This window comes from Hemitrygon akajei, chromosome 9, assembly GCF_048418815.1.
Source record: "Hemitrygon akajei chromosome 9, sHemAka1.3, whole genome shotgun sequence".
In the NCBI taxonomy this organism is placed as follows: domain Eukaryota; kingdom Metazoa; phylum Chordata; class Chondrichthyes; order Myliobatiformes; family Dasyatidae; genus Hemitrygon; species Hemitrygon akajei.
Window position 1 is genome coordinate 60,329,276 of NC_133132.1, and position 23,808 is coordinate 60,353,083.

At 44.9% G+C, this 23,808-nt stretch overlaps 1 protein-coding gene across 7 annotated transcripts in view; it reads right to left on the minus strand.

Moving 5' to 3' along the window:
* The window catches only part of xdh (xanthine dehydrogenase), a 94,450-nt gene that overhangs the window by 45,843 nt on the left and 24,799 nt on the right, over positions 1–23,808 (minus strand). For all 7 annotated transcript variants that reach the window (XM_073056073.1, XM_073056075.1, XM_073056070.1 and 4 more), the window contains 11 exons: positions 23,228–23,305; positions 22,106–22,247; positions 20,381–20,473; positions 17,819–17,970; positions 16,092–16,185; positions 15,893–16,002; positions 13,481–13,665; positions 10,492–10,663; positions 9,360–9,449; positions 6,452–6,621; positions 1,026–1,152 (listed from right to left, as the gene is read on the minus strand). In XM_073056073.1, coding sequence (XP_072912174.1) covers positions 1,026–1,152; positions 6,452–6,621; positions 9,360–9,449; positions 10,492–10,663; positions 13,481–13,665; positions 15,893–16,002; positions 16,092–16,185; positions 17,819–17,970; positions 20,381–20,473; positions 22,106–22,247; positions 23,228–23,305 — 1,413 coding nt within the window. The remainder of the gene's footprint in view (positions 1–1,025; positions 1,153–6,451; positions 6,622–9,359; positions 9,450–10,491; positions 10,664–13,480; positions 13,666–15,892; positions 16,003–16,091; positions 16,186–17,818; positions 17,971–20,380; positions 20,474–22,105; positions 22,248–23,227; positions 23,306–23,808) is intronic.

The window sequence follows — 23,808 nt, forward strand, 5'->3', positions numbered from 1 at the left end:
GCAGGAACTGCTGGAAAGCCCATAATTCCAGGGAGATTTCTGCCTTGGTGATGGGATTTCTATGAATGTTCTGGCTGCGTTACACAGCTATTGTCCTTTTCTCCCACAGCCATACAGATAATAGCTGTGTAATGGAGCCAGATGTCCAGTATAAAGTGTATCTCTTCTTTATACTGAACACCTCCCCTCTCCATTCTGAGTCCTGATGCAGTGCTTCTAACCAAAACATCAACAATTCCTTTCTGTCCCACAGATGCTATTCAATCCAGTGAGTCTTTTCAGCAGGCTGTGGGTTGCTCCAGTTTCTAGCATCTACAGTCTCGTGTGTCTCAGTGCTGAGAAATGCTCAGCACTTTAAAGAGCACTTGAGGGAAAAGAAACAGAGTTAGCGTTTCAAGCCTCTGAACTTCCATTAGCTGAAGAAAAGTGTTGCCACGATTGTCAAGCTCAGTGCTGAAATCAGACGGGCCCAGATGGAGCACGTGACAAGTACTGAGACAGTATTTCCATCATCTGTTTCCATCTGACCAGAGGCACAAGAGACTGCTGATGCTGGAACCTGGAACAACATGCTGGAGGAACTCGGCGAGTCAAGCAGCATCTCTGAGTGGAAAGGAATTTTCAAAATTGTGGGTCAAAATCCGAAATCAGCACCAGGGTTTTGACCCAAAACTTCATCAATTACCTCTCTCCCTCAAATACTGCTTGACCCACTGAGAACTTCCAGCAGATAGCTTGTACTCTAAAAGATTGGGTCACGCTAGGATCTCCATAGCTGCCCAAAGAGGAAGTGACATAGAATCCTGTGTCACTACCGTCCACACATCCTGGAGACCTTCCCCCCCAGAGCGGAAGTTGGGTATTTCCATTCTACAGTTTCATGAAGATGAAGACCGGGTGTGGAATGGGATGGTGGGGTGGGAGTTGGACAATCCTCTGTGCGTAAGTCACAGCCAGGCATGAAGTTTAAGGGTTACTCTGCGATATATGAAGGAAAACTGTTGTCGGCACTGATGGTCACTAACTTCACCGTCGGCGAACACAGTCTCATCCATTGCCATGTGTCCAGTCACATTGCTTCCTGGGATGTCTTCGGCCGTGAGGAAACAGGTGACTCCAGGAACCTTCAGGGCCTGGCTGGTGTCAATTGAACTGTAAAGAAAGATGGAAAAGCAAACTGATTCATGTCCAAGTTTCATTTCAAGCAGACAGAACAGAAAACATGCAGGATGAAAATATGTAATATATACGCGTTGCTTGTCCACAATCCCAACAGTGTGCAAGTGTAATGTTACAGGATGCTTTCACAAAACACAAAAGCTGTTACTGTTCTCCAGGGAAGAGAATTTGCCATCCTTACCTAGTGTGACCTACTTGTGACACCACCACCAACCTACTAACACTCAACTACTTGAAGTGAGCTGAATATAGCTAGTCCAGGGGCATCTTGGGAAGGGAACAAATGCTGGCCAAGCCACTGATGCCCATGCCACATTAGTGAAAAGATAAATAGAAACTCGGGGTCTTGTTATGCAATATATAAAGGCCACTATAATGTATAATGTATGAACTTAACCCCTTCACTATCACTGAGGTTTTAACTGTTAGTAATAGCATTGGGTGAAACTGAGTATTGTGATTTTATGGACACATTTACAGACAGCAGTATTCTTTAAAGTTGATTCAAGTTTTCTCACTGTCTTTGATAAGATGCACCCAAGATGTTGCTAACCGGAACTAGAATCCTCGGTATCAGAGCAAAACATTGGAATAGTTTGGGCATTCATCAATAGACAGAGAAAGGGATCAAATAGGCTGAGCGTCTGTGACGGTGAATGTTGCAACGATCAGTGCTGAGGCTCCAGCTACTCTCAATCTATGCCAGTGATTTCGATGAAGGGTACAGTACACAGTAAAAATGAGACAACGTTTTTCAGGACCATGGTGCTACATGAAAACAGTACAAAAACTACACTGAACTACGTAAAAACACCACAGATAAAAAAAAACTACACTAGACTCCAGACCTACCCAGGACTGCATAAAGTGCACAAAACAGTGCAGGCATTACAATAAATAATAAACAAGACAATAGGCACAGTAGAGGGCAGTAAGTTGGGGTCAGTTATAATATATCCAGATTTGCTGTAGGGTGTCAAGAGACGGCAGAGGTGTATCAGGGCAGATTGGGCTAAGTGAAAGAGCAAGGATGTGACAAGTGAAACATTATGTGGAAAATGTGAGTTCATCAACTTTGATAGTAGATATGCTGTAGAATTTTTTTTTAAATGTGGGATTAAAAGATGTTAGAGATCAGAGAGTCTCTGGGTATTTGCACATGAATTACTTCAAGTTAACATGAAGTAAATGAGAAGGCAAACTTTGACCTTTATTGCAAGATGTTTTGAGCATCAGCAAAGAGATGTCTTGCTCCAATTGAATAAAACTATAGTTGAGACAAAATCTGGAAAACTGTGTTCATGTCTGATATCCTAACATGAGGAAGGATAAGCCTATGATAGGGGAATGTCTTGAAGGTTCACCGGATTGATCTTTGAGATGCGGCTGGGGTTTGAGGGCGGTTGAGGAAAGGTGAGATTATTATATGAGGATCAAATAGATTAAACCTATATTCTCTGGAGGTTAGAAAACATGAAAGGGCTAAATTGAGAGAAGGCCAATTACAGCATATTAGACAGGAACTAGAGAGAGCTGGGAGAGGTTGTTTGAAAGTAAATCCACTTCTGATATGTGGGAGACTTTTAGATGCGAGTTGCTTAAGAGTTCAGGACCAGCATGTTCCTGTGAGGATGGATGATTAAAACGGCAAGCTTCGGAAAAGATGGATGACCAGAGATATTTTAAGTTTAGTCAAGAAGAAAAAAAGTTATGTGACTGAAATTAGTCAAGGTTCCTGTGAAATATAAAGGTAGCAGGAACAAACCAAGAGCAAGAAATTAGGAGGGTTAAAAGGGCTCAGGAAAAGTCCCTGTCAAGTAGAATAACACAGGATCCCAAGGTATTATGTACATATATTAGGAACAAGAGGGTAGCTAGGGAAAGGATGAGTCTACTCAAAAACAAAGGAGGGAATTTATGGATGGAGCCAAAGGAAGTGAGTGAGATCTTTAATGAGTAATTCACCAGTTTTTGCTGAGGAGTAGGAGATATAGTAGATAAGAGTGAGATCAGAAAAGGGTTTCTTGTTATTCTAGGTCATGTCAATATTACCAAGGAGGGCATGTTAGATGTCTTGAAAATTAAGTGGACAAATCCCTAGGGCTACAGAGAATAGCCAATGTTGATCCATTGTTTCAGAAGGGCAACGGGGCAAACCAGAAGTTATAGGATGCTAAACCTTACATGATCGATAGGGAAATTATTGGAGAAGATTCTTAAGGATGGGATTTTCTCACATTTCGAAAAAGTATGGATGGTAGGGGTGGTCAGTTCAGGAGCGGACCTGTCTCACAAATTTGATTGAGTTTCTTGAAGACATGACAAAAATGACTGATGAACTAGCAATAGAATTGAAATTGGTTATTATTGTCACACGTACTGAGGTACAGTACAGTGAAAAGCTTGTCTTGCATATTAACCATACAGACCAATTCAGTATGCATTACATTGACTTTGAACAAGGTAAACTAAGGGTAAGAGTAAGACAGTGGGTGTTGGCAATAAAACATGTGAAAAGGTCCCTCATGGAAGACGAGTTGAGAAGATTAAGCCACATGGGATCCAAGGTGAGTTGGTAAATTGGATCCAAAGAATTGGCTTGGTCAAGGAAGGTCATAGGTAGTCACAGAGAACAGCAGGGCTGTGAACAATGGCACCTTCTTTGTAGTTTTAATAAAAGGTATATATTGTATAATCTCCATTGGTTGGGTCAACCATGGATGTTGTGTTTCTGTCTATGCATATCGCATAGCTGTCTATGCGATACGCAAGCCAGGGCAATACCGTATGGAGGGTAAGATGTTTCCCATGTTGCAGCGCCCCCACCCCACTTCACGCAGCTGATGAATCCAAAGGAAAGCAGAGACTGATACAGTTTGGCACTGGCTGCATCACAGGAACTGCCAGTCAGCATTGAACTCATTGTAAGACTGCCGTAGGGACTCCAGCTGCAAATTTTTCCCTGGGGTTTACTTCCAAAGCCTTTCCCATGAGCGGGTATAGCCGCAAGGCAGTGGAGGTACGAGATCAAAGTTTTCCTTCTCCTAGATGATCTGCCAATCGCGGCTGACAAGCCCCATCTGCCTGAAACAACTGGTTTTAAGATGCCAGTAACCCGCTTTTGCCCCTTCTCCTGTCAGTAGAAACGGTTCCACCAGACTTAGTCACTAAGCTGCACGTGAAGGCCAAGAGCTAGACTTCGTTTTTAGAGTGTATTTGAGACGCACATCATCGGGACCATTTAATAGGTAGTGGGAGCTTATCCCCACTACCAACCCTTGCTATAACAACCCTAAAGAACCAATATAGTAGTGGAAAAAAAAACACAAAATGCTGGCAGAACTCAGCAGGCCAGACAGCATCTATGGGAGGAGGTAGTGACAATGTTTCGGGCCGAAACCCTTCATCAGGAGTGAAGTAACATGGGATGATCGAGGGGGGATAAGAAGTGGGGGGAGGGATGAAGTAGAGAGCTGGGAAGTGATAGGCTGGAGGGAAATGGGCTGGGGGAAGGTGGAGAATTATGGGAAATAAAAGAGAAAGAAAGGTAGGGCTGGGGGGAGATTATAGTGAGGGGGGGAAAAAGAGAGAGAAAGAGAACCAGACTAAAATAATAGATAGGGATGGGGTAAGGGGGCGGGGCAGGGGTATCAACAGAGGTCTGTGAGTTGAATGTTCATGCTGGCAGGTAGGAGGCTAACTCACAGACCTCCGTTGATACCCCTGCCCCCCCCCCCCTCACCCCCATCCCTATCTATTATTTTAGTCTGGTTCTCTTTCTCTCTCTTTTCTCCCCCCTCACTATAATCTCCCCCCAGCCCTACCTTTCTTTCTCTTTTATTTCCCATAATTCTCCACCTTCCCCCAGCCCATTTCCCTCCAGCCTATCACTTCCCAGCTCTCTACTTTATCCCTCCCCCCACTTCTTATCCCCCCTCGACCATCCCATGTTACTTCACTCCTGATGAACGGTTTCGGCCCGAAACGTCGTCACTACCTCCTCCCATAGATGCTGTCTGGCCTGATGAGTTCTGCCAGCATTTTGTGTTTTTATTTATTTCCAGCATCTGCAGATTCACTCGTGTTGCCTTTCAATATAGTAGTGACTTGGATGAAAATGTAAGTAGCTGTTCAGTTAGTTTACAGATGGCATGAGCATTTGTGGAGATGTGGATTGTGAGGTAGGTTGTCAAGGAATACAACAGGATATAGCTCAGTTGGAAATCTGGATGAAAAATGGCAGATTAGAGTTTAATCCAGACAAAGTTTGGCTTTGTTTGGAGTCCTGGGGTGTTGCTCTGGATGCATTAAAGATATGGAAGCTTTTGAAAAGGTCTGGGAGCCATTGTTGCCTGGATTGGAGTGTGTTAGCTACAAGGAGATATTGGAAATATTTGGATGTTTTTTCTGGAGTGTTAGAGACTGAGGGATGGGATAATAACTGATAAGAAGCATAGATAGTATAGAATCTTTATCTTCATTCCAGGGTGAATATGTCAAATACTAGAGAACATAGGTTTAAGGTGAAAGGGGAAAATCTTAAAAGAAGTTTATGAAGTCAGTTTTTTTTAAATGCACTGGGATGCACTGCCAGAGACAGCACTGACAGCAGAGATAATAATAACATTTCAGAGCATTTAAACAGAATGGAGGGATTTGGACAATGTGCAGGCAGATTGAATTAGTTTAACTTGGCATTAAGGTAGGTACAGCCATGTTGGGCTGAAGGGCCTGTTCCTATGCTGTACTGTTCTATGTTCTCTGGGAAGTATTCTTAGTGTAAATGTACAAAATTCTTACAAAGCTTGACAAAGGAGTCGCAGAGTTTATGTTCCTTGGCGGAGATGTCCAGAAGCAGCAGGCAACATCTCAGTTTACAATAAATACCAGTAATTTAAAACCTGATTCTGATAAGATGTTGGCCACTCAGAACAGAGACGAGATTAAAATTCTCATCCCAGGCGCCGAGGGGAGATTTTAGGGGACTGAGGAATCAGTGCCAGGATTAGTGCAGAAGTGGGTGAGTCATGGTCTTACTGAATGGTGGAGCAGACAAGATGGGCTGAATGGCCTACTCCTGCTCCTGTTTCTTTAGTCTTTATGTTCAAAGCAGCATGATAATTTTTTTCTGGATTGCTAATTCCAGTGCATAACCACAGTACTATGAAGCCCCACGCTAACTGAATCTTGCAATGTGTAATATACATTTAACATACATACTCTGTGGCCTGTTGATTATCCCCTGGGCCACAGGAGCGGAACAAGGAGTTACCTGATCTGGGCGTGAGCTTCCGTGCTGGTCACTAGAGCCAGGTATAGCTCATTCTCAAAAACCGGCAGGTCATCGCAGTAAATGGCCTCCCCTGTGGCCTGCTTGAGGCTCGACAGATGCGGCAGTGGATGGCCAACCATATCCGATGGGAGTTGGCCAGGTGGGGCTCCCTGTGAAAGTACAATGAGAGAAGAGCTGGCGATCAGATAGGCAGGATCCAGAGATTGTAACTCCATCACACTGTTAGTCTAACTCACCTTTCCTGAATCTCAGAATTTGGCAGCATAGACGAAGACCAAGATCATATTAGTCATAGAGAAAAACAATATTCAGCCCAGCACATCTACTCCGAACACTGAGCACTCCAGTGCATCAATGCCAGCATTTGATCCTTAGCCTTTTAGGTGATTCAAATGCTCAGCTAGACACTAGCAAAATGTTCTTAGCAACTCTACTCCCCAGCAGTGTATTCTGCATTCAGCACTCTCTGGGTGAGGAAAAGTTCCCAAACCCCTCTAAATCTTTTCCTGTTTACTCTAAGACCACGTCTCCCAGTTTTACCTACCTGTAACCGGAGAAAAAGGTTAACCTCCATAGCCCTCAACATTTCATATAGCACATGCACATTATTTCTTAACCTTCTGTGCCCCAGGGAAAACAGAGCCAGTCCTTGTAGTTCTTCATTTGAATTGTGCAGCAGACTTGAGGGGCAGAGTGGCCTCCTGCTGCTGCTATTCTTGTATTCCTTGGCAGTCCAAGGACAGAAAGGGACTGCCTTCACCCACACAACTGTGAACCTTTATCATTCTCTGTCACAGAGAGGAACGGATGCTCTTCCTAAGCTGAGTTCAGTACAAACCTTGTCTGTAAGGGTCAATGGACATGGAGACAGCATGGGGAAATGAGGTTACATGATATCCATAGTCTAGTGGTCATTCTCGGATCATCCTTCTGTTGTTGCAATGCACGCTGGTGCCCCTATTCATCAACCCACCCCACACCCCATGTCTTTTCTTAACTAACTGGCAGAGAGGATCCATGATTGATTGATCTCTGCTGAACCATGTGGTAACAGCACCCTTACCCAGCCATGATCTCAGGATGCAGCCTGTTTGAACGCCAGCTCTTCTCCCAACGGAGTTTCACAGGGAGGAGGAGGGGGGTCATATCATCACAACTGAGCACAGAATGGATGGCTCTTCGGAACCACTGCAGTCTCTGACCCTTATTCCCATGGCAATACATGGAAAGCATTTGTAAAGTGGTGATTTGGATCAACACTTCAATCCTGGTCTGTGATATATCCATGGCTGATCAACCAAATTCCGTCCCCTACTGCAGCTTTGTCCACCTATCTCTTCAGTCTTACCCTCAGAACACTCCTACTATATATTTATTAATTTGGTTTTGGGGCAGGTCATTGAAGGCCACCCTGCAGAGCTGAAAAACTTCCTCACGCAGAGGGTGGTGGATCTTTGGAATTCTCCATTCCGGGTTCTGAGGGGGCTCAGTCACTAAGTTGATTCAGACCAGAGATTGATCAATTTCTTGTCCTTAGTGGAATCAATGGATATGGGGTTAGTGTTGGGAAAAGGCACTTGGGTAGAAGATCAGTTATGATCCTGATAAACAGCAGACCAGTCTCAAAGCAGAAAATAGTTGAGCCCTACGGTGATTTTTTAATGCGTTTGAGCAATACTGACAGGATAGCTAGTTTTAATGAAAGTCTTTGAGGGATAACTAGTGCCTGGGGTGACGGGAATGTCTCCTGCACTTCTTTGAAAGATTGGTGTTGAATGTCTGAAGTCCTTATAACATCTCATCCAAAAAATGGCATCCCAGATAATATTTTATACCAGCATGACTTTTTATACTCCAGCTCCAGGAGTGGTATTTGTGACATTTATGCTTGTGACTAATAAAATATAATCTAAGCTAGTCCAACCACGCAGATGCCACAGCCAAGAAAGCGTACAAACACTTTTAGTTCCTCAGGAGATTGAAGAAGTTTGGCATGTTCCCATTGACCCTCTCCAGTTTTTATAGATGCATCATAGAAAGCATCTTATCTGGTTGAATCACAGCTTGGTATGACAACTCTCTGCCCGGCACTGCAAGGAACTGCAGAGAGTTGTGGACACAGCTCGGCACATCACAGAAACCAGGACCCTTCTTAAACTTCTCACTGCTTCGGTAAAGCAGCCAACCTAATCAACGGCCCCGCCCACCCCAGATATTCTTACTTCTTCAATCTCCCATTGGGCCCAAAATGCAAAAACCTGAAAGCACATATCACCAGCCTCAAGCTCAGCTTCTACTCCAACTGTTCTAAGACTGTTGAATGGACTTCTTGTGTGATAAGTTTGACTCTTGACCTCATAATCCATCCTTTCCAAGATTTGCATCAATATTAATGATTGCACAGCACTTGTTCCGTAACTGTAACACAGAATTCTACTTTGTATTGCTTTTCTCTTGTACTATTTTAATGTGCTGATGTAATGAATAGACCTGTATTCACCTCACGTAAAACAAAGTTTTTCACTGTACCTTGGTGCATGTGACAGTAAGAAAGCAATCTATCAATGTACAATTTAACTTACCAGTTTAAAACACAAACATTAATTGATTAACTCAGGAATGGGGGGGGGGGGCGAGATTTGATTTTGGAGGTATCAATGAGACAACTTCTGTCAACAATTCAAGAGAAAATCAGGAAACTCGTTTTGCGGTCACCATGGCTTCTCGATGCAGTCTTTCAGAGGGAACTGTGACCTGCAGGATTTACTCCTATCAATCTGCATTACGGATTACTTGGGCGCTCTGCCTGTTCAGGAAGGTGCAACAACTTCAGGAGGACAGGATTACCTCTGGGAAGCCCGACCGTTTAACTATGGGGTCCACTAACCTGAAACAGCTGCACAGAAGAGGTAGGTTCCTTGTGGAATAACTCAGTGGCACTGATGTATTCTGGTGAGATGGATTCCACGTGAAAATCCTAGAGGAGGGAGGGTGTGGTGGAAGGGGGAGAGAGAAAATCAAACAGTCAGTAATTAGTGAGTACGAACTTTCACCACACAATAGCAGTGCAGTAAGTAATTCTCTGAGTGATACTCTTTTCAGATGGTCTGGTTTGATACGGGACCACAATAACAACATACTGGTGCTGCAGGTAGTGCAGCCGCCTCACATCTCCAGAGATCAGGGTGTGATCCTGACCTCTGGTGCTACCTGACTGCAGTTTCAATATTCTCCTCTGTTCTACCCAACTCTTCCCCGCTTTCTGCTTAGCAGAAAATTAACTTGCCTCTTATCTCTTCTGTCTCCAACTGTTCTGGTTTTTGAATTCCTCTCCGAATCATCATCTTTGTGCATATTTTTAACTGAGTTCGGGCAAACATGACAGAATTTTCACAGGAGCTGGGACCCCCTGTATCTGGTAACATCTCAGAAAGATTATTTCTCCCCCATCTCAAGAATGATCTGATGGCCACACAACACACGGAGAAAAACATTCGTAATCCCGTCAGCAGACAGTGAGCGGAAAATGATAAACTGCACATGCTCAGTATTCACTGCATTTTCTGATTTTATAACATCACTGAGCCATTGCCAAAACACTTCAGGTTGAAAATCCTTTTGCTGTAGGTGACTGGGGTCATCCTTATGCAAGTAAACCACCTGCACTCACAGTCGGAGAAATTACCCTGTTCTTATCGGGAGATGTTGCTACTGTTTTAAATGATGAGCTGGGTTAATGTAGTTATGGACACAACTTGTAAGAAGTCTGTAGGGTAAATAAGCATTCTTCTGTAAGATACAGCTTGCCCTATCTGTCCGTCCCCTCCTAAAGCTATTTGTTGGCGACAAAGCCAATAAGCCACAGTGCACTATCTCTGCATTAGTTGTCCAACCTCAACAGTGAGAACAAACCACGTGCTTCAGTCTCACGGAAGTGCTCAATGATCCCCAAGGCACAAGAGTCAGGCCACGACCTTTGAGACTGGCTGTCTGATAAGCTCGCTGCCATGGCTACGTACACCCTTGAAGTCTTGTCCCAGTTTCTGTAGCACGCTGAGGTAGAACTTGAAGAAGAAGCTAAGGCTCAGGGTACGTCGGAATTGCACCATCCCACCAGGAGCAGAGGGCGGGAGTATGAGCTCAGATGCAAGCAGCGAGCAGGCGTTCTGGAGGAGCTCCTCATTCCACTGCCTAAATGGGACAGAATTGAAAGATTAGGTGGAAGAGGGATACATATTTAATATATTGTTTCCCCTGAGGATGTAAGTTTATATCTACCTCCAGTTGCCCAGTACAATTACAAAATAATGCAACCCAAGAAGAGGCCATTCATCCTTCATAGCCATGCTGTTTCTGCCATCAAATTACTACAACACCCTCACCTCACGATCCACAACTTTGGAAAAGCCTCCAAGGATTTATCCAATTTCCCCTTTGTAAGTTACCATTAAAGCTGCTCTACCACCAGTGAATCCCAGTTGCTGTTATTTTACCCGAGAACTTTGGGTTCTCAGTACCACCCCCATTGCAATGTCACACTCCAGCTCTCTTATGAGTGTCGACCCAGCTCGTGTTTGTACTTCCTGTCCATTACTCAGAGGCATGTGATGTCCAGGGATAATTGAATTTCCTTCCTGCCACTCTCGTGGGGTCAACACCCTTCCACGTGCCCCATAGGGACACTCTACCCCCTCTTTAGATAGAGGCTATAAATTCTGACCACTTTACGGGTTACTATACAACACCATCTAAAACAAGTTAATATAATAATCTACTGGAGTAAGAGAACACCTTTCACTTTGCTGGGGAAAATTCAGAAAGATGAGCAGTTGTTAACTGGTGAGAGACTGAATGGTTCAGAGGGACTTGGGAGTCCTTGTAATTAAATCACCGTAAGATAACAAGTAGGTCAGCAGGCAGCTGGTAATGTTAGCCTTTATTGCAGGAGGAGCACAGCAACCCCTGGAGGAACTCAGCAGGTCAGGCAACATCTGTGGAGGGAGACATTTTGGGTGAAGGCCCTTCACCTGGGCTGGAAAGAAAGCGGGAAGTAGCCAGTATAAAAGGTGAAGGGAAGGTGGTGATAGGGAGATGAATGCAGGGATAATGTCAGAAGCGGGGGGGGGGGGGGGGGGTGATAAGTTGAAGTGGCAAAGAACCCCATCTGCCTATCACTCTCTCACCGAGATCCACCTATCTCTTGTCAGCTGTTGCTCCACCCTTCCCTCCACTGTCCCTTCATTCTTTCCAGTCCAGGAGGACGATCTTGACCCGAGAGATCATCTGCCCATTTCCCTCCACAGATGCTGCCTGAATTGTTGAGCTTTTTGTGTTGCTCCAGATTCCAGCATCTGCAGAGTCTGACGTCTCCTTTATTGCAAGAAGAATAAGAATAGAGACATCATGTCCTATTCAGATAGAGGCCCAGTGAGACTGCGTGTAGAACATTGTGTGCAGGTTTGGTCTCCCGACACAAGATAGAAACAACTTGCACTGGAATGAGTGGGGTGAAAGTTCACCAGATTGATTCCAGGAATGGCAGGTTTGTCATACAGTGTGTGGAGAGATTGTAGCAGAGTGGAACTTCACTTTAGAAGATTGAGTGCCAATTTTGTTGAAACTTATAAAATTGTTAAGGGATGTATCAGAATAGCTGTATAATCCATGTTTCCTCTGCCTAGGTGTAGAGAAAAGTCACAGCCTGAAAATAGGGTGGCAGCCTTTATTGACTGGAGTTCTTCATCTTGAAGATTTCTATCCGAGCCAGTGGTGGAGGCTGTATTGCCAATCATATTCAAGACAGGGACTGATATTTAGAAACCACAGAATTGGAGTGGTGGGGGGGGGGGGGGTAGAGTGCAGGTAATTTTTTTTGACTTAAGCAAATAAACCTTGATCTGACTGAAAGGTAGCACTGACTCAATGGGCTGAATGGCCCACAGACTACATGGTGTTTCTGAAGATACTGCAGCATCTACAGTTTGGTTTCTAAGCACTGGCATGTCCGATGTGGAGTTTGCATGTTTTCCTGTGACTGCATGGAAGCTCTGGGTTCCTCTTGTGTCCAGAGGCTATGCGGGCCAGCAGGTTAATTACCCATAGTGTAGAAGACTCAGGGAGAATTATGGGGCTGTTAATAGGCATATGAGAAAATATGTCACAGGGAACATAGTTGCCCCGAGAGCCAACATTTAATCAATAGACCAAATGATCTCCTACTGCTTCGTAAAGAACAATAATTATACAAAGGATCTGGAGGAACTCAGCAGGTCAGGCAGCATCGGCAGTAGAAAATGGATGATCAATGTTTCAGGTCCAGACCCTTCATCAGGACTTGAAAGAAAGAGGGGTAATGGCCATTTAAAAGGTTGAGGAGACGGGTGAAGCAAGAGTTGGTGGGTGATATGTGGATCCAGGAGGGGTCAACTGGGAATGAAATGAGAAGCTGAGAAGTGATAGGTGATCAGCAGAAAGGACTGAAGAAAATGTAATCTCAAAGGATAGAATAGTGGACCATAGATCAATGGGAGGGAGGGGAGAAGGGAAGTTGGTGAGAGGAGTGTGTGTGTGTGTGTGTGTGTGTGTGTGTGTGTGTGTGTGTGTGTGTGTGTGTGTGTGTGTGTGTGTGTGTGTGTGTGTGTGTGTGTGTGTGTGTGTGTGTGTGTGTGTGTGTGTGTGTGTGTAATGGGACTTGGAGGGCAGGGGAGATACGGTGATGGTAGCTGGTGGGATAATGGGAAACAAATGGAGCAGAGGAGAATGGTAGAAAAATTAATCGATGTTCATGCCTCCCTACCAAGGCACATTTTGAGGTCATGTGTGTCTGGCCCTCAGCCTGGTAGAAGAAGAGGCACAAATATGTCACTGTGGGGAAATTTCTCAGGCTACACACAGAGGGAATGGAGGAACTCAGCGGGTCAGTGAAATTTCTTTCTTGTGCTACCACAGCTCAGAAGAATATTATTGGATTGTGCTTTCAGAACCATTCCTTCTTTGATCGAGACTTACTTTCCAAGAAGCTCCTGGCACGTTTTCTTTGCAGACACAGTGGTTGGCCCCATGCCTCCATAGCTCAACCTCAACTCTTCCACAACGCTGCTCCCCTCCCTGAAAGCAACTCGCATCCCACAGTTCACAATGGCGATGTCATCCTCACGGCGCTGGGCTTGTTTGAATGCTGAAAAGTACTCTCCCTTGAACCAAACAGAGCAAGATCAGTGATCACAGTACTTCTGGTACTATGTTCTAATGGAGCCAGTAGCCCAGGGAATATGAGATGTAACCAACCACAGCCTCAAGATAGAGTTGTGACATAGAGGAGACACCAAATTATGAGCTGCATTGGAACAAAAATGAAAAAAAGACATAGTTGGAGATAAAATGGTAACCAGTATAACTTAATGACCTTAAATGAGACTAGAGTAGTGCACTGGGGTCTGTGATGGGCCCATTATTGTTTATTATCTTTATCGATGATTTAGATGAGAATGTACAAGCCATACGTAGTTTGCAGATGTCATTAAAAGAGTTACAGGTAGACTCATGCAAGGAAACTGAGTATGGATGTTGACAGATCGAACTTGGAGTATTGTGTTCAGTTTTGGTCACCTTGCCTTAGGAAAGATGTTATTAAGATGAGTTAAGAAAACATTTACAAGCGTGTTGCCAGGAATCGAGGTACTGTGTTGAAATGGCTAGGGCTTTATGTGTTGGAGTGTAGAACACTGTGGGGTGATCTTACAGAGGTGCACAAAATCATGAGGGACAGAGATAGGGTAAATTGAATCGGTCATTTTCCCAGAGTCAGGGTATGAAGAACTAGAAGGCATAGGCTTAGAGTGAGTGGGGAGAGATTTAATAGGAACCTGAGGGCAATCTTTTCTTTCAGAGGGTGATCAGTATGTAGAGTGAGTTGCCAGAGGAAGTAGTTGAAGCAGGCGTGATAATACATTTTGAAAAGAAACATTTGGACTGGTATATGGACAGGAAAGGTTTAGAAAGATATGGGCCAAACACAGTCAAATAAGACTAGTTTCGATGGGCAGGCACAATTTTGGCCTAAGGGCCTATTTCCATGCTTTGTGACTCCATGACTCTATGAGAGACCATCAGTACTAACAACATGACAGTTAATGAAAACATGTTATGTGGGATCTTTAGGCTTTATTGGCACAATGGTTGCCTGGGCTTTGATCTGAAAACATTAGTTCAATTTGCACTGTAGTATTAGCAAAGTTCGATTCATTTATTTAAAGCATGAGCCAGGAACTCATCGGATCTCCATAAAATCGGTCTGGATTGCTTAAGGGAAGGAATTCTGCCAGTTTACCTGACCAATGTGATCAGTGGGATTCTCACATGACTTCCTTCTGACAGCCTGCACAGTGCAATGGGCAGCAAATGTTGTCTGTACCAGCAGTACCCGTGTCCCACGTATAGAATGGCTGCAGTGTGTGGTGTGCACCATCTTACCAAGGCTGCCCCGAGCATATTCCCCAAATCTGTGATCTGCAGGTACAAGGGTTCCAGGCTCATGAGAACACCCTGCTTACAGGTTCCCAGAAAGTGACTCACTGTGCAGAATTGGAATATGTCACTAGACTTTCATTGTTGTTCTGGAACTCTGTCTCCAGGAGCTCTGTGGAAGCACCTTCACCAGAAGGAGCGCAGTACTTCAGTGGCAACATCATCTTCTCAAGGGGCAATGAGCTGAGCGCACTTCCCTGGACGATGGGATGCTGTGATGAGCAGGCCATGGACAATGAATCAATACCACAAAGGTTTGCTCAGGTCTTGCCTAAATATCTGTCCAGATCCTGCTTCATATGGGAAAAAGAACAAGTCCAGTGTTTCTTTTGCTCAATTAACTGAATAAATCCAGGGCAAATCCCCTAGCTGAGTGGGAATGTGAGGCCAGGTGCATGTGTGTGTTGATGGGGAGGAGGAAGGGAGAAGGTCTTCATTCAGGACTTTCCATCCCATGGTCAGACAGTACAGAAATAGATCTTTTAGCTCACTAACTTCACGTCAAATGTCAGGCATCCATTTTGCACTAATTCTACTTTATCTCCTTGTTGTTCCATCAAATGGTCCCAATTCTACCACTCACCCACACACTAGGGAAAATTTATAGCTGCCAATTAGCCCAGTAATCTGCTCATCTTCGGGATGTGGGAGGAAACCAGAGCATGCAGAGGAAACTCATTCTGTCACAGGAAAGATGTGCAGACTCCATAGGACCATTGGAAACCAGAGACAGGGGGCATCACCAGTTGCACCACAGAGCTGCTCACGTGGAGCATCAAAACCGGCACTGATCTGGCTGATTGAACAGCCGGCCTCTCTGCCATAAACTCAGCATAATTCTACACAAGGGAATTCACAAATGAGGCTCCTCATTCTTTTACAGCAGGTCCTCACCTTCCTGGTGTAAGGAATCTCCACGGAGACCAGGATCTCCTGCGGGTTTAATATGGTCTTCCTGTAGCCGGTAAAAAAATCGCCATCCATCTGCACAATGCGGGTACTCCCTGCAAACAGGTTGTCAAAGAGTGAGTGAATCACAGTGAGGACGGGAATTGGGCTGTGAAGCCTGTTTGGCCACCCGGGATTCTCTTACCTTGGGATGCCAGGTTAAGTAGACAACCAGAGGCCACAAAAAGGGGGTTGAGGTCTGAGATAGGGCTGGCAGTCATGATGTTCCCTCCTACAGCCTGGAAACGTCACGCAAAGGAAGAAGTTGTTATTGCTGAATGCTCACCTGCTCAACTCTTTATGTATTAAAATCCACCCTCCACGCACCCCAACCTGGTGCACACACCTCGACCACTGACCACCACAGGCCACATAGGTGACAACTGGCTGGTTATCCCTCTTCCAATCTGGAGAATTTCCAGCATGTTGTTCCAATTTCCTGATAGATCCAACACCAAGTAACTCTGCCGCCCCTATCTGCAGCCCAGCTCTCTCTGCTACGTAGTGGTATAGGCACAATCCCTACTGTGTACTGGGGAGATGTACGGAGAGGAAGGTATCAGAGGGATGGAAGATCATCTCCCAGGTCGTGGGGCTCCAGCAGTTCATTACTGAAAAATTAGAATATGTAGAGATTCTAGGAACTCCTCAGACTAAACCTTAACTTGTCCCTCAACCCCAATCCAAGATAATTAATCCCCATCTCAAATCCCAGTACAAAGCAACCCATCCCAACTCTAGTTCATCTCCACCACCTCTCACTTTGACCCCAACTCACCCCATTTCACCTCCAGCACAAGGTACCCACCCAACTCATCCTAACAGCCAACTCAAAGTAACTCAATCCAAAAACACCCTCTCCCCTCCCCCACGCCTTAACTACAAAGTGAATCATCCTCAACTCACCTTCAGCCCCTAGTCTAGGGTAGCCTAACCCCAACTCACTTTTCATTGTTTATCTCACCTCTTGAATTCAGCTCAAGAGCATCCAAACAAACTGAGCAACCACCCTCTCCAAACCTAACACATCCTTATCTCAGATCAGGTCCCAAATCAAGGCAATCCAACACAAATCACCTCCCACTACACTGGCTTGAGGTAACCCATCTCCAACCTACCATTCATAACCCAAATATAAGGTATCCATTACCAACTCAACTCCCACTACCCCAACTCAAGGTAACCCAACTCTAATCACCCCTCACTAACCCAACAAGGTAAATCATCCCCGGATCAACCACTTCTGCCACAGGATAACCCACCTTCAGCTCATCCCCTAGCTTGGACTCAACCCAGGAGAGCATTTCTAACAAAGTTCCCAACACCATGTCAAGTACTTCACTCCAAGGCTTTCCTCAGCAAATGGATCCCAGATCCAGTGTACTCTTGAACCCATGAACACACCATCATTACTTCATTTGTTGCATGATTTATTTTAGTAATTTATAGCCATTTCATGCTTTTGCTCTGTATTGCTGCCCTAAAACAACAAAGCTCACACCATCCAAGTCCATGATAATAAATCTGATTTTGATTCTGATTCTGAATTTAAGAATCCTCATGCCATTAACTCACCTGGCCCCTCCTCCAATTCCTGGGACCATCTCTCCTCATGATCCCGCTCAACCCTCATTGCTACCCCAACCCCTACTTAACCTGCATCACCAGCAGTCCTCCATCCCCAGCTCAAAAACTCTATCCCCTAATTCCAAAACCACTCCCGTCTCTGAGATCCTCATTTCCAACTTGGGCACCTACACCCATAAACCAAGTTTCACTCAGCACCTGCTCCATTCTCCCACTGCTCTCCTCGCGATCCATCACTGATCTTGTGAAGAGAGGCTGATTCTCACACCCTCATGAATTGCTCACCGCAACATTCCTGATCTGTTGCCCTGCAAACCACCGCAGCTGCTCCAACACAGCCTGGAAAACCTCTGTCCTGTAGCCAGGGAGCTCGTTCACAGCTTCTTTCAACACATTTTCGATGTGGGTCAGTGTGCATGCCGCTCCAAACAATATCCCTTGGAAAACAGCAGAGATATACTGTAATTACAAAACTGAATGGTTGTAATTCCATTATAGAAACACAGAATCATACAGCACAGATGGACATTTTGGCCCACCACATCCATGTCAACCTTTATGCCCATCTATGCCAATCTACAGATAGCCACTGACCCATTCCTGCGCTAATTCATGGGCAGCAGGTCAGTGCTACTAAAGGGCTCTCTCCATTACAACCACAGGTGGAATGATTGGAAACCGAAATGGGATAGTGAGAGTGAGGGCGAGGGTCAGGTTGGGGGCGGTGAGGATCAGAGGAAAGGGAGGGGCAGCAAGCATAGGTGCTTGTGTGAAAAGACCCACATCCTCCCTGTGACGCAGGTTCTCTGCTTTCCTCCCACATTCCAAAGACATGCTGAGATGTTAACTGGCCACTGTCTATTACCCCTAGTGTAGGTGGGAGGTAGCAGAAGAAGGGTGAGTGATGCCTGTGGAAGAGGGAATGGGTTACAGGAAAACAAATGAGACTGTGATTGATAGGAACAATCAGAGAGGCAGCATAGACCAAATGGGCCAAATAGCCTTCCTCCATGCTGCAAAAGATATGAAACGCCTTGATCAGTGCTCAGTGCGGATTACCTACGCTGATCTCCACATCTTAAGATAACTTGGTGGATGGAGAATGCACAAAGCATTAAAACAATTTCCTAACAGCATCACTTAAGACCCCACACAATTCACTATTCTGGTGTCCTCCTTGTGTTATTGAGAAGTGAGTCACAAACTGTGGGTCACAACCTTTTATCTGATTTCTGTTGGTAAGTAAGTAACGATATCATTATATCTGGGAAATTTTACCTGTATTGAGTAAAGGGTGTGCCCAGACCAGTTTCCTAAATTCAATAAGAAACAGGCACAAGCATTTCAAAGTGAGAGTAATACATTCCATTTTTATCTGGTGTATCCATAAAAATTAGCAAGCAGGTCCAGTCCAATTTCTAGACAAAATGTTTACTTTTGTTTTGTGAGGCAGTATTGCTGGTTGATTCAAAGAGTGGAGTTATTCCCTTACAAAGTAAGTGGGTGAGTCGATGCAGGCCACAGACAGCGTCCCCTGCCGGTAGGAAAAATGGGAAAAATCCTTTCCTTCTGCTTTGTGGCTTGCGATCTCCGAATTACATCTGGGATTATCAGAACGTGGGATTTTCTCCTTTCACCCTTAACCCATAATCTCTAGTTGTAGTCCCACTCAACATCAGTGGAAAAAGCCCACTTGCATTTCCCTATCTATACCCCTCATAATTTTGTATACCTCCATCAAATCTCCCCTCAACCTTCCACGTTCCAAGGACTAAGATCCTAACCTATTCAATCTCCTTATATCTCAGGTCCTCCAGTCCCAGCAACATCCTGGTAAATTTTCTCTGTACTCTTTCAAAATTGTTTACATCATTTCCATAGGTAGGTGAACAAAACTGTACACAGTATTCCAAATTAGCCCTCACCAATGTCTTATACAACTTCAATGAAACATCCTATCTCCTGTACTCAATACGAGGAAATCTGCAGATGCTGGAAATTCAGGCAAACACAAACACACACAAAATGCTGGTGGAACACAGCAGGCCAGGCAGCATCTATAGGAAGAAGTATTGTCGACATTTCAGGCTGGGACCCTTCGTCAGGACTGCTGCGTTCCACCAGCATTTTGTGTGTGTTCCTGTACTCAATACTTTGATTTATGAAGGCCAATGTGCCAAAAGCTCTCTTTACAGCCCTATCTACCTGTGGCACTACTTTTAATGTATTCTGGATCTGTATTCCCAGATGCCTTTGTTCTACAGCTCTCCTCAGTACCCTGCTGTTCACTGAGTAAAACCTACCCTTTCTATGCCTTACCTGTTTGAAATATCCCAAGTCATTTCACAGCAATGGTTTCAGACTAAATAAAAAAACAGCACTATATGAAATACCCATCTACAAGATATACAGTAGAGCAGCAACACTGCAAAGTGACCCTGACAGCATTTGGAAACCACAACCATTCCCACTGGAAAGACAAGGACAACACCAGCCGTAGGTGCCTTTCCAAGTCACATACCTTCCTAACTGGAAATATATCACCATTCCTTCACCGTCACTGTGTCTAAATTCTGGAAGATCTTCCCAACAGCTCTGTGCAAGAAGTACCTTTACCAGAGGCTCACCACCTCCCCCCCCCCCCCATGGTATTTGGAGGTGGGCAATTAAATGCTGGCCTTGCCAGTGATAGTGGTATTCCATCAGAGAATGAAAGAGAGACGACGTGATTAGGCCAATTTTTACTAAAGTCAGTGCAGAACCGATCTGTCCCACTGGCAGTTCAGTCTCCAAACTTTTCACCAAGTTCCACATGTGATTGAGGATCGATGGCTGTGCCTCACTCACCTGTATCCGTGCGTTTGGTAGAATTCAGTTCTGGAATATGAGCTGGAGCCAGAATCACCGGGTACAACATGTTCTTGAATCTCATTTCAATGCCTGGAGGGGACAGAGAGAGAGAGAGAGGGATGGGGAGAGGGAAGAGAGGGATGAGTCCTCAGTGTGATGTGTCCATGCCACCAATGCCACTCTGCTCACCCAAATTTGCATCTACTAGTAATTGATTTTGAATAGATTGCACATATACGGATAGCGGAGTGAAGGTGCATGTGATTTTCTCAGGATTCTCCTTATTCTGAAGGAAACCCCATTTACCAGTGGCTCTCTAAGGCAAAATGTGGAAGAGGCTTAAAGGGGATGTAGATTTACGGGGTTTTTCCCACTCAGTACAACTGCAGCATCGATCAGAATTCACATGGCATAATCAGGATACAAAGATTCCGGAGGAAAACACAGGTATGGATTACCTGCTTCCTCAGGTTCTCTTCCCATTGGAACTCTAGAAAGTAAATTCACCCCCAAACACCCAGACAAAACCTTTCCCCCGGTGCTTCCGCATTTCCATATTTCCCATGGTGAATTGGCAGAGTAGGAGCTGCACACCTCCATCGGAACTCTGGTGCTGTCTGTATGCTCTCCCTGTGACCTTATGGGTTTCATCTGGGTGCTCCAGTTTCCACCCATCTCCCAAAGATGTGCAAGTCAATAGGTTAATTGTCCATTGTATATTGCCCCTTGTGTGCAGGTGAGGGGTAGAATCTGGGGAATGTTTTGGGAATTTGAGGTGAATAAAATGGTATTCATGTAGGGTTAGTGTAAATAGAAGTTTGGTGGTCAAAATGAACTCATTGGGCCAAAGGAAAATAATTTGCCCTCCCTCCTCCATCTGGTCCCAAGCTACCTCCGTCTCTCCCATAATCTTCCTCCATCCCTGTAACAGAGGCCACATGTGGATATGAAACTGAACTAATACTCCAGAGAACACAAGTTGTAGCTCCACTGGGACAGTCTGCAAGTTTGAATCTTGATCATTAAGTTGTAATAAAGAGGTATGCAGGGATTGAAAATAGCCCCATGCACATCTAAAACCCAGTATTTCACTAATCCTACACTAACCCATTTTATTCCTATCATCTCTAGATTTATCAATACCAAGAGCAATTTTGGCCAATTAACCCACCAATCTGTGCATTTTTGGGTAGTAGGAGGAAACCAGAGCACCTGAGGGAGACCCACACACTCACAGGGAGAACATGCAAACTCCACACAGACAGACAGCACTTTAGGTCAGCATTGGTGCTATGAGGCAGTAGCTTAACTCGTTACACCACTGTGCCACTCATTTTTAATAGAGACAATCAATCAGTTCAGTCCTACCCCTTTAGGGAAGAGCACTACTGATCACTAGTGCTAAACCACGGCACTGACAACAGCTCCATGAAGCAGCCAAGCGTGTTTCTGCTTTGGAAAATGAGGCAATGGGCAATGTGTGAAATAGATGGATCTCACTGGGGAATTCAACTTTGAGATAATTTTTTAAGTGATGCTTGGAGCTCAGACTCCAACAACAGGGAACATACTGTTCCATCCATTTCTTTACAACCTTCTGAAGCTGATCCGTCGTCCCAGTAACACTGGAATCCAATTATCCCAGCCCTTTGCCTCACTAGTGGAGAGGGGCAGATTAGTTGAGGAAGGACCATCGTCCACTGCACTTTGTCTGTATCTTACCCACTTCTGTGTTGCCAACCACCAGCCTGGCCTCAGGGTGTTTTGCCTTCAGAGCCAGCAGCTCGCTCAGGGTTGTAGGTTGAATCCAAGTGACTCGCTCCCCTCTGAAGACCAGTGTTCTCTGAGGAGATTTATTAAGTGCCTGCAAAAACACAAGGGTGATAGGCAGAGACAGTTGGTCTGATTTTGAAAGCAAGAGAATTTCAAAACTTGAGGCAGGGGTGCGCGGGAGCCAATGGATCTCACTGAACGCAGGGGTGAGGGGTGCACTGGGCTTGGTGGGAGTCAGGGCTGGCAAATGTGAGTGGGGGTGAGCTCAAGGGTACGACCTGATTTGGGAGATTGATTCAATTCCATCCAGTCTGCATTCCCTCTGCCTAGTTATTCCCAGAAGGTGTTGCCCAGGACAGGAGCAATTCCCAGCCCACTGCTGCACATTGACACCCAGAGTGGAGTGTCCTTCCCAGTGTGAGTGGGAAGACTCCACCCACTGTAAGCCCAGTCAATGGCAGTGTAGGTGCAGAGAGCCTGCTCGACTCCCAGACCAGCTGAGGGGAAAGAGGGGCTCAGAGAACCCTTTGGGTAAACACGATTCAGCCACTGAAGGTAATGGGGAACTCTCATAGTATAAGGGTTGATCAGAGAATGTATTGAAAGGCAGGGCAGAGTATTTCAACTTCTGCAAAGCTGCCACTGAGTCCATGGAAGAATCCAAGAGACAGGAAGCATTGTAGGGGCTCAACAACAGCTCCTGTGGTCAGCATCAAATAAAACTGGACATCAAGCTACGACATTGTAGCCGAAGAGAAGGGGCTTAAGCAATGACTTAGAATAGGAGAGAAAGAGGTAGAAGGGTAAAGGTTTCAAGAGTGAATTCTAAAACTTTAGGGGCTAGACAACTGAAGGCGTGTCAAGCCATTAAATTCAGAGTGTACAAGAGGACAGCACTGAAGAACCAGAATGAAGCTGGAGGAGACGACAAAGATAGGGGCAGGTGTGTCCATGAAGGGATTTGGAAACCAGTCAGAGAGTCTAGCTGCTCCATAAACCAGTGTGGCTAGGCAGTGTTTAATCCATGAATGGGCTCCCTGGAGGGGGAGCTTTGTTATCACTTACACCTACCAGTTCAGGGGGGAAGATGGGTTCCTGAGTGGGATCCAGAGGCTTAAACTCTGATGATTCAAAAAGTTTGGGTGATTTCTGTAAAGAGAAAATGTTTGTTAAACTAAACAGAAAGAGTCCAACATTCAAACGGGCCAGGCAGCAACTCCTTTAAGAGAAATAGTATCAATGTTTCAGCACGATGATTAAAAGTTAAGAACTTCAGGTCAATTTTTCAACAGAAATTCACCCCACAGATGCTGCCTGGCCTCCCGAGTCTTTCTAAAACTTCCAGCTGCATCTTAGATTTTTAGCCACTGTAGTATTTTATTTCTGAAGTGTATTGTTTGTTTTAGGGTACATGGTAACCAGTGATACCCTCTGACTGTTAACAAATTTACTTTTCAATTTACACTCGTATGAAGACATAAATAAATTAGAATTGGATTTTACCCAAGTTTTCATGCAGCTAGCAGGCACTTTGTTTTACCTTATAAGTAACTCAAGCGTGGTCAGAACATGAGTGTGAATTTGGAACATTTTTGCTTGTAAAACATCATTATTTCTTAAGCAGCATTAAAACCTGAGCTGTGTAACTAAGG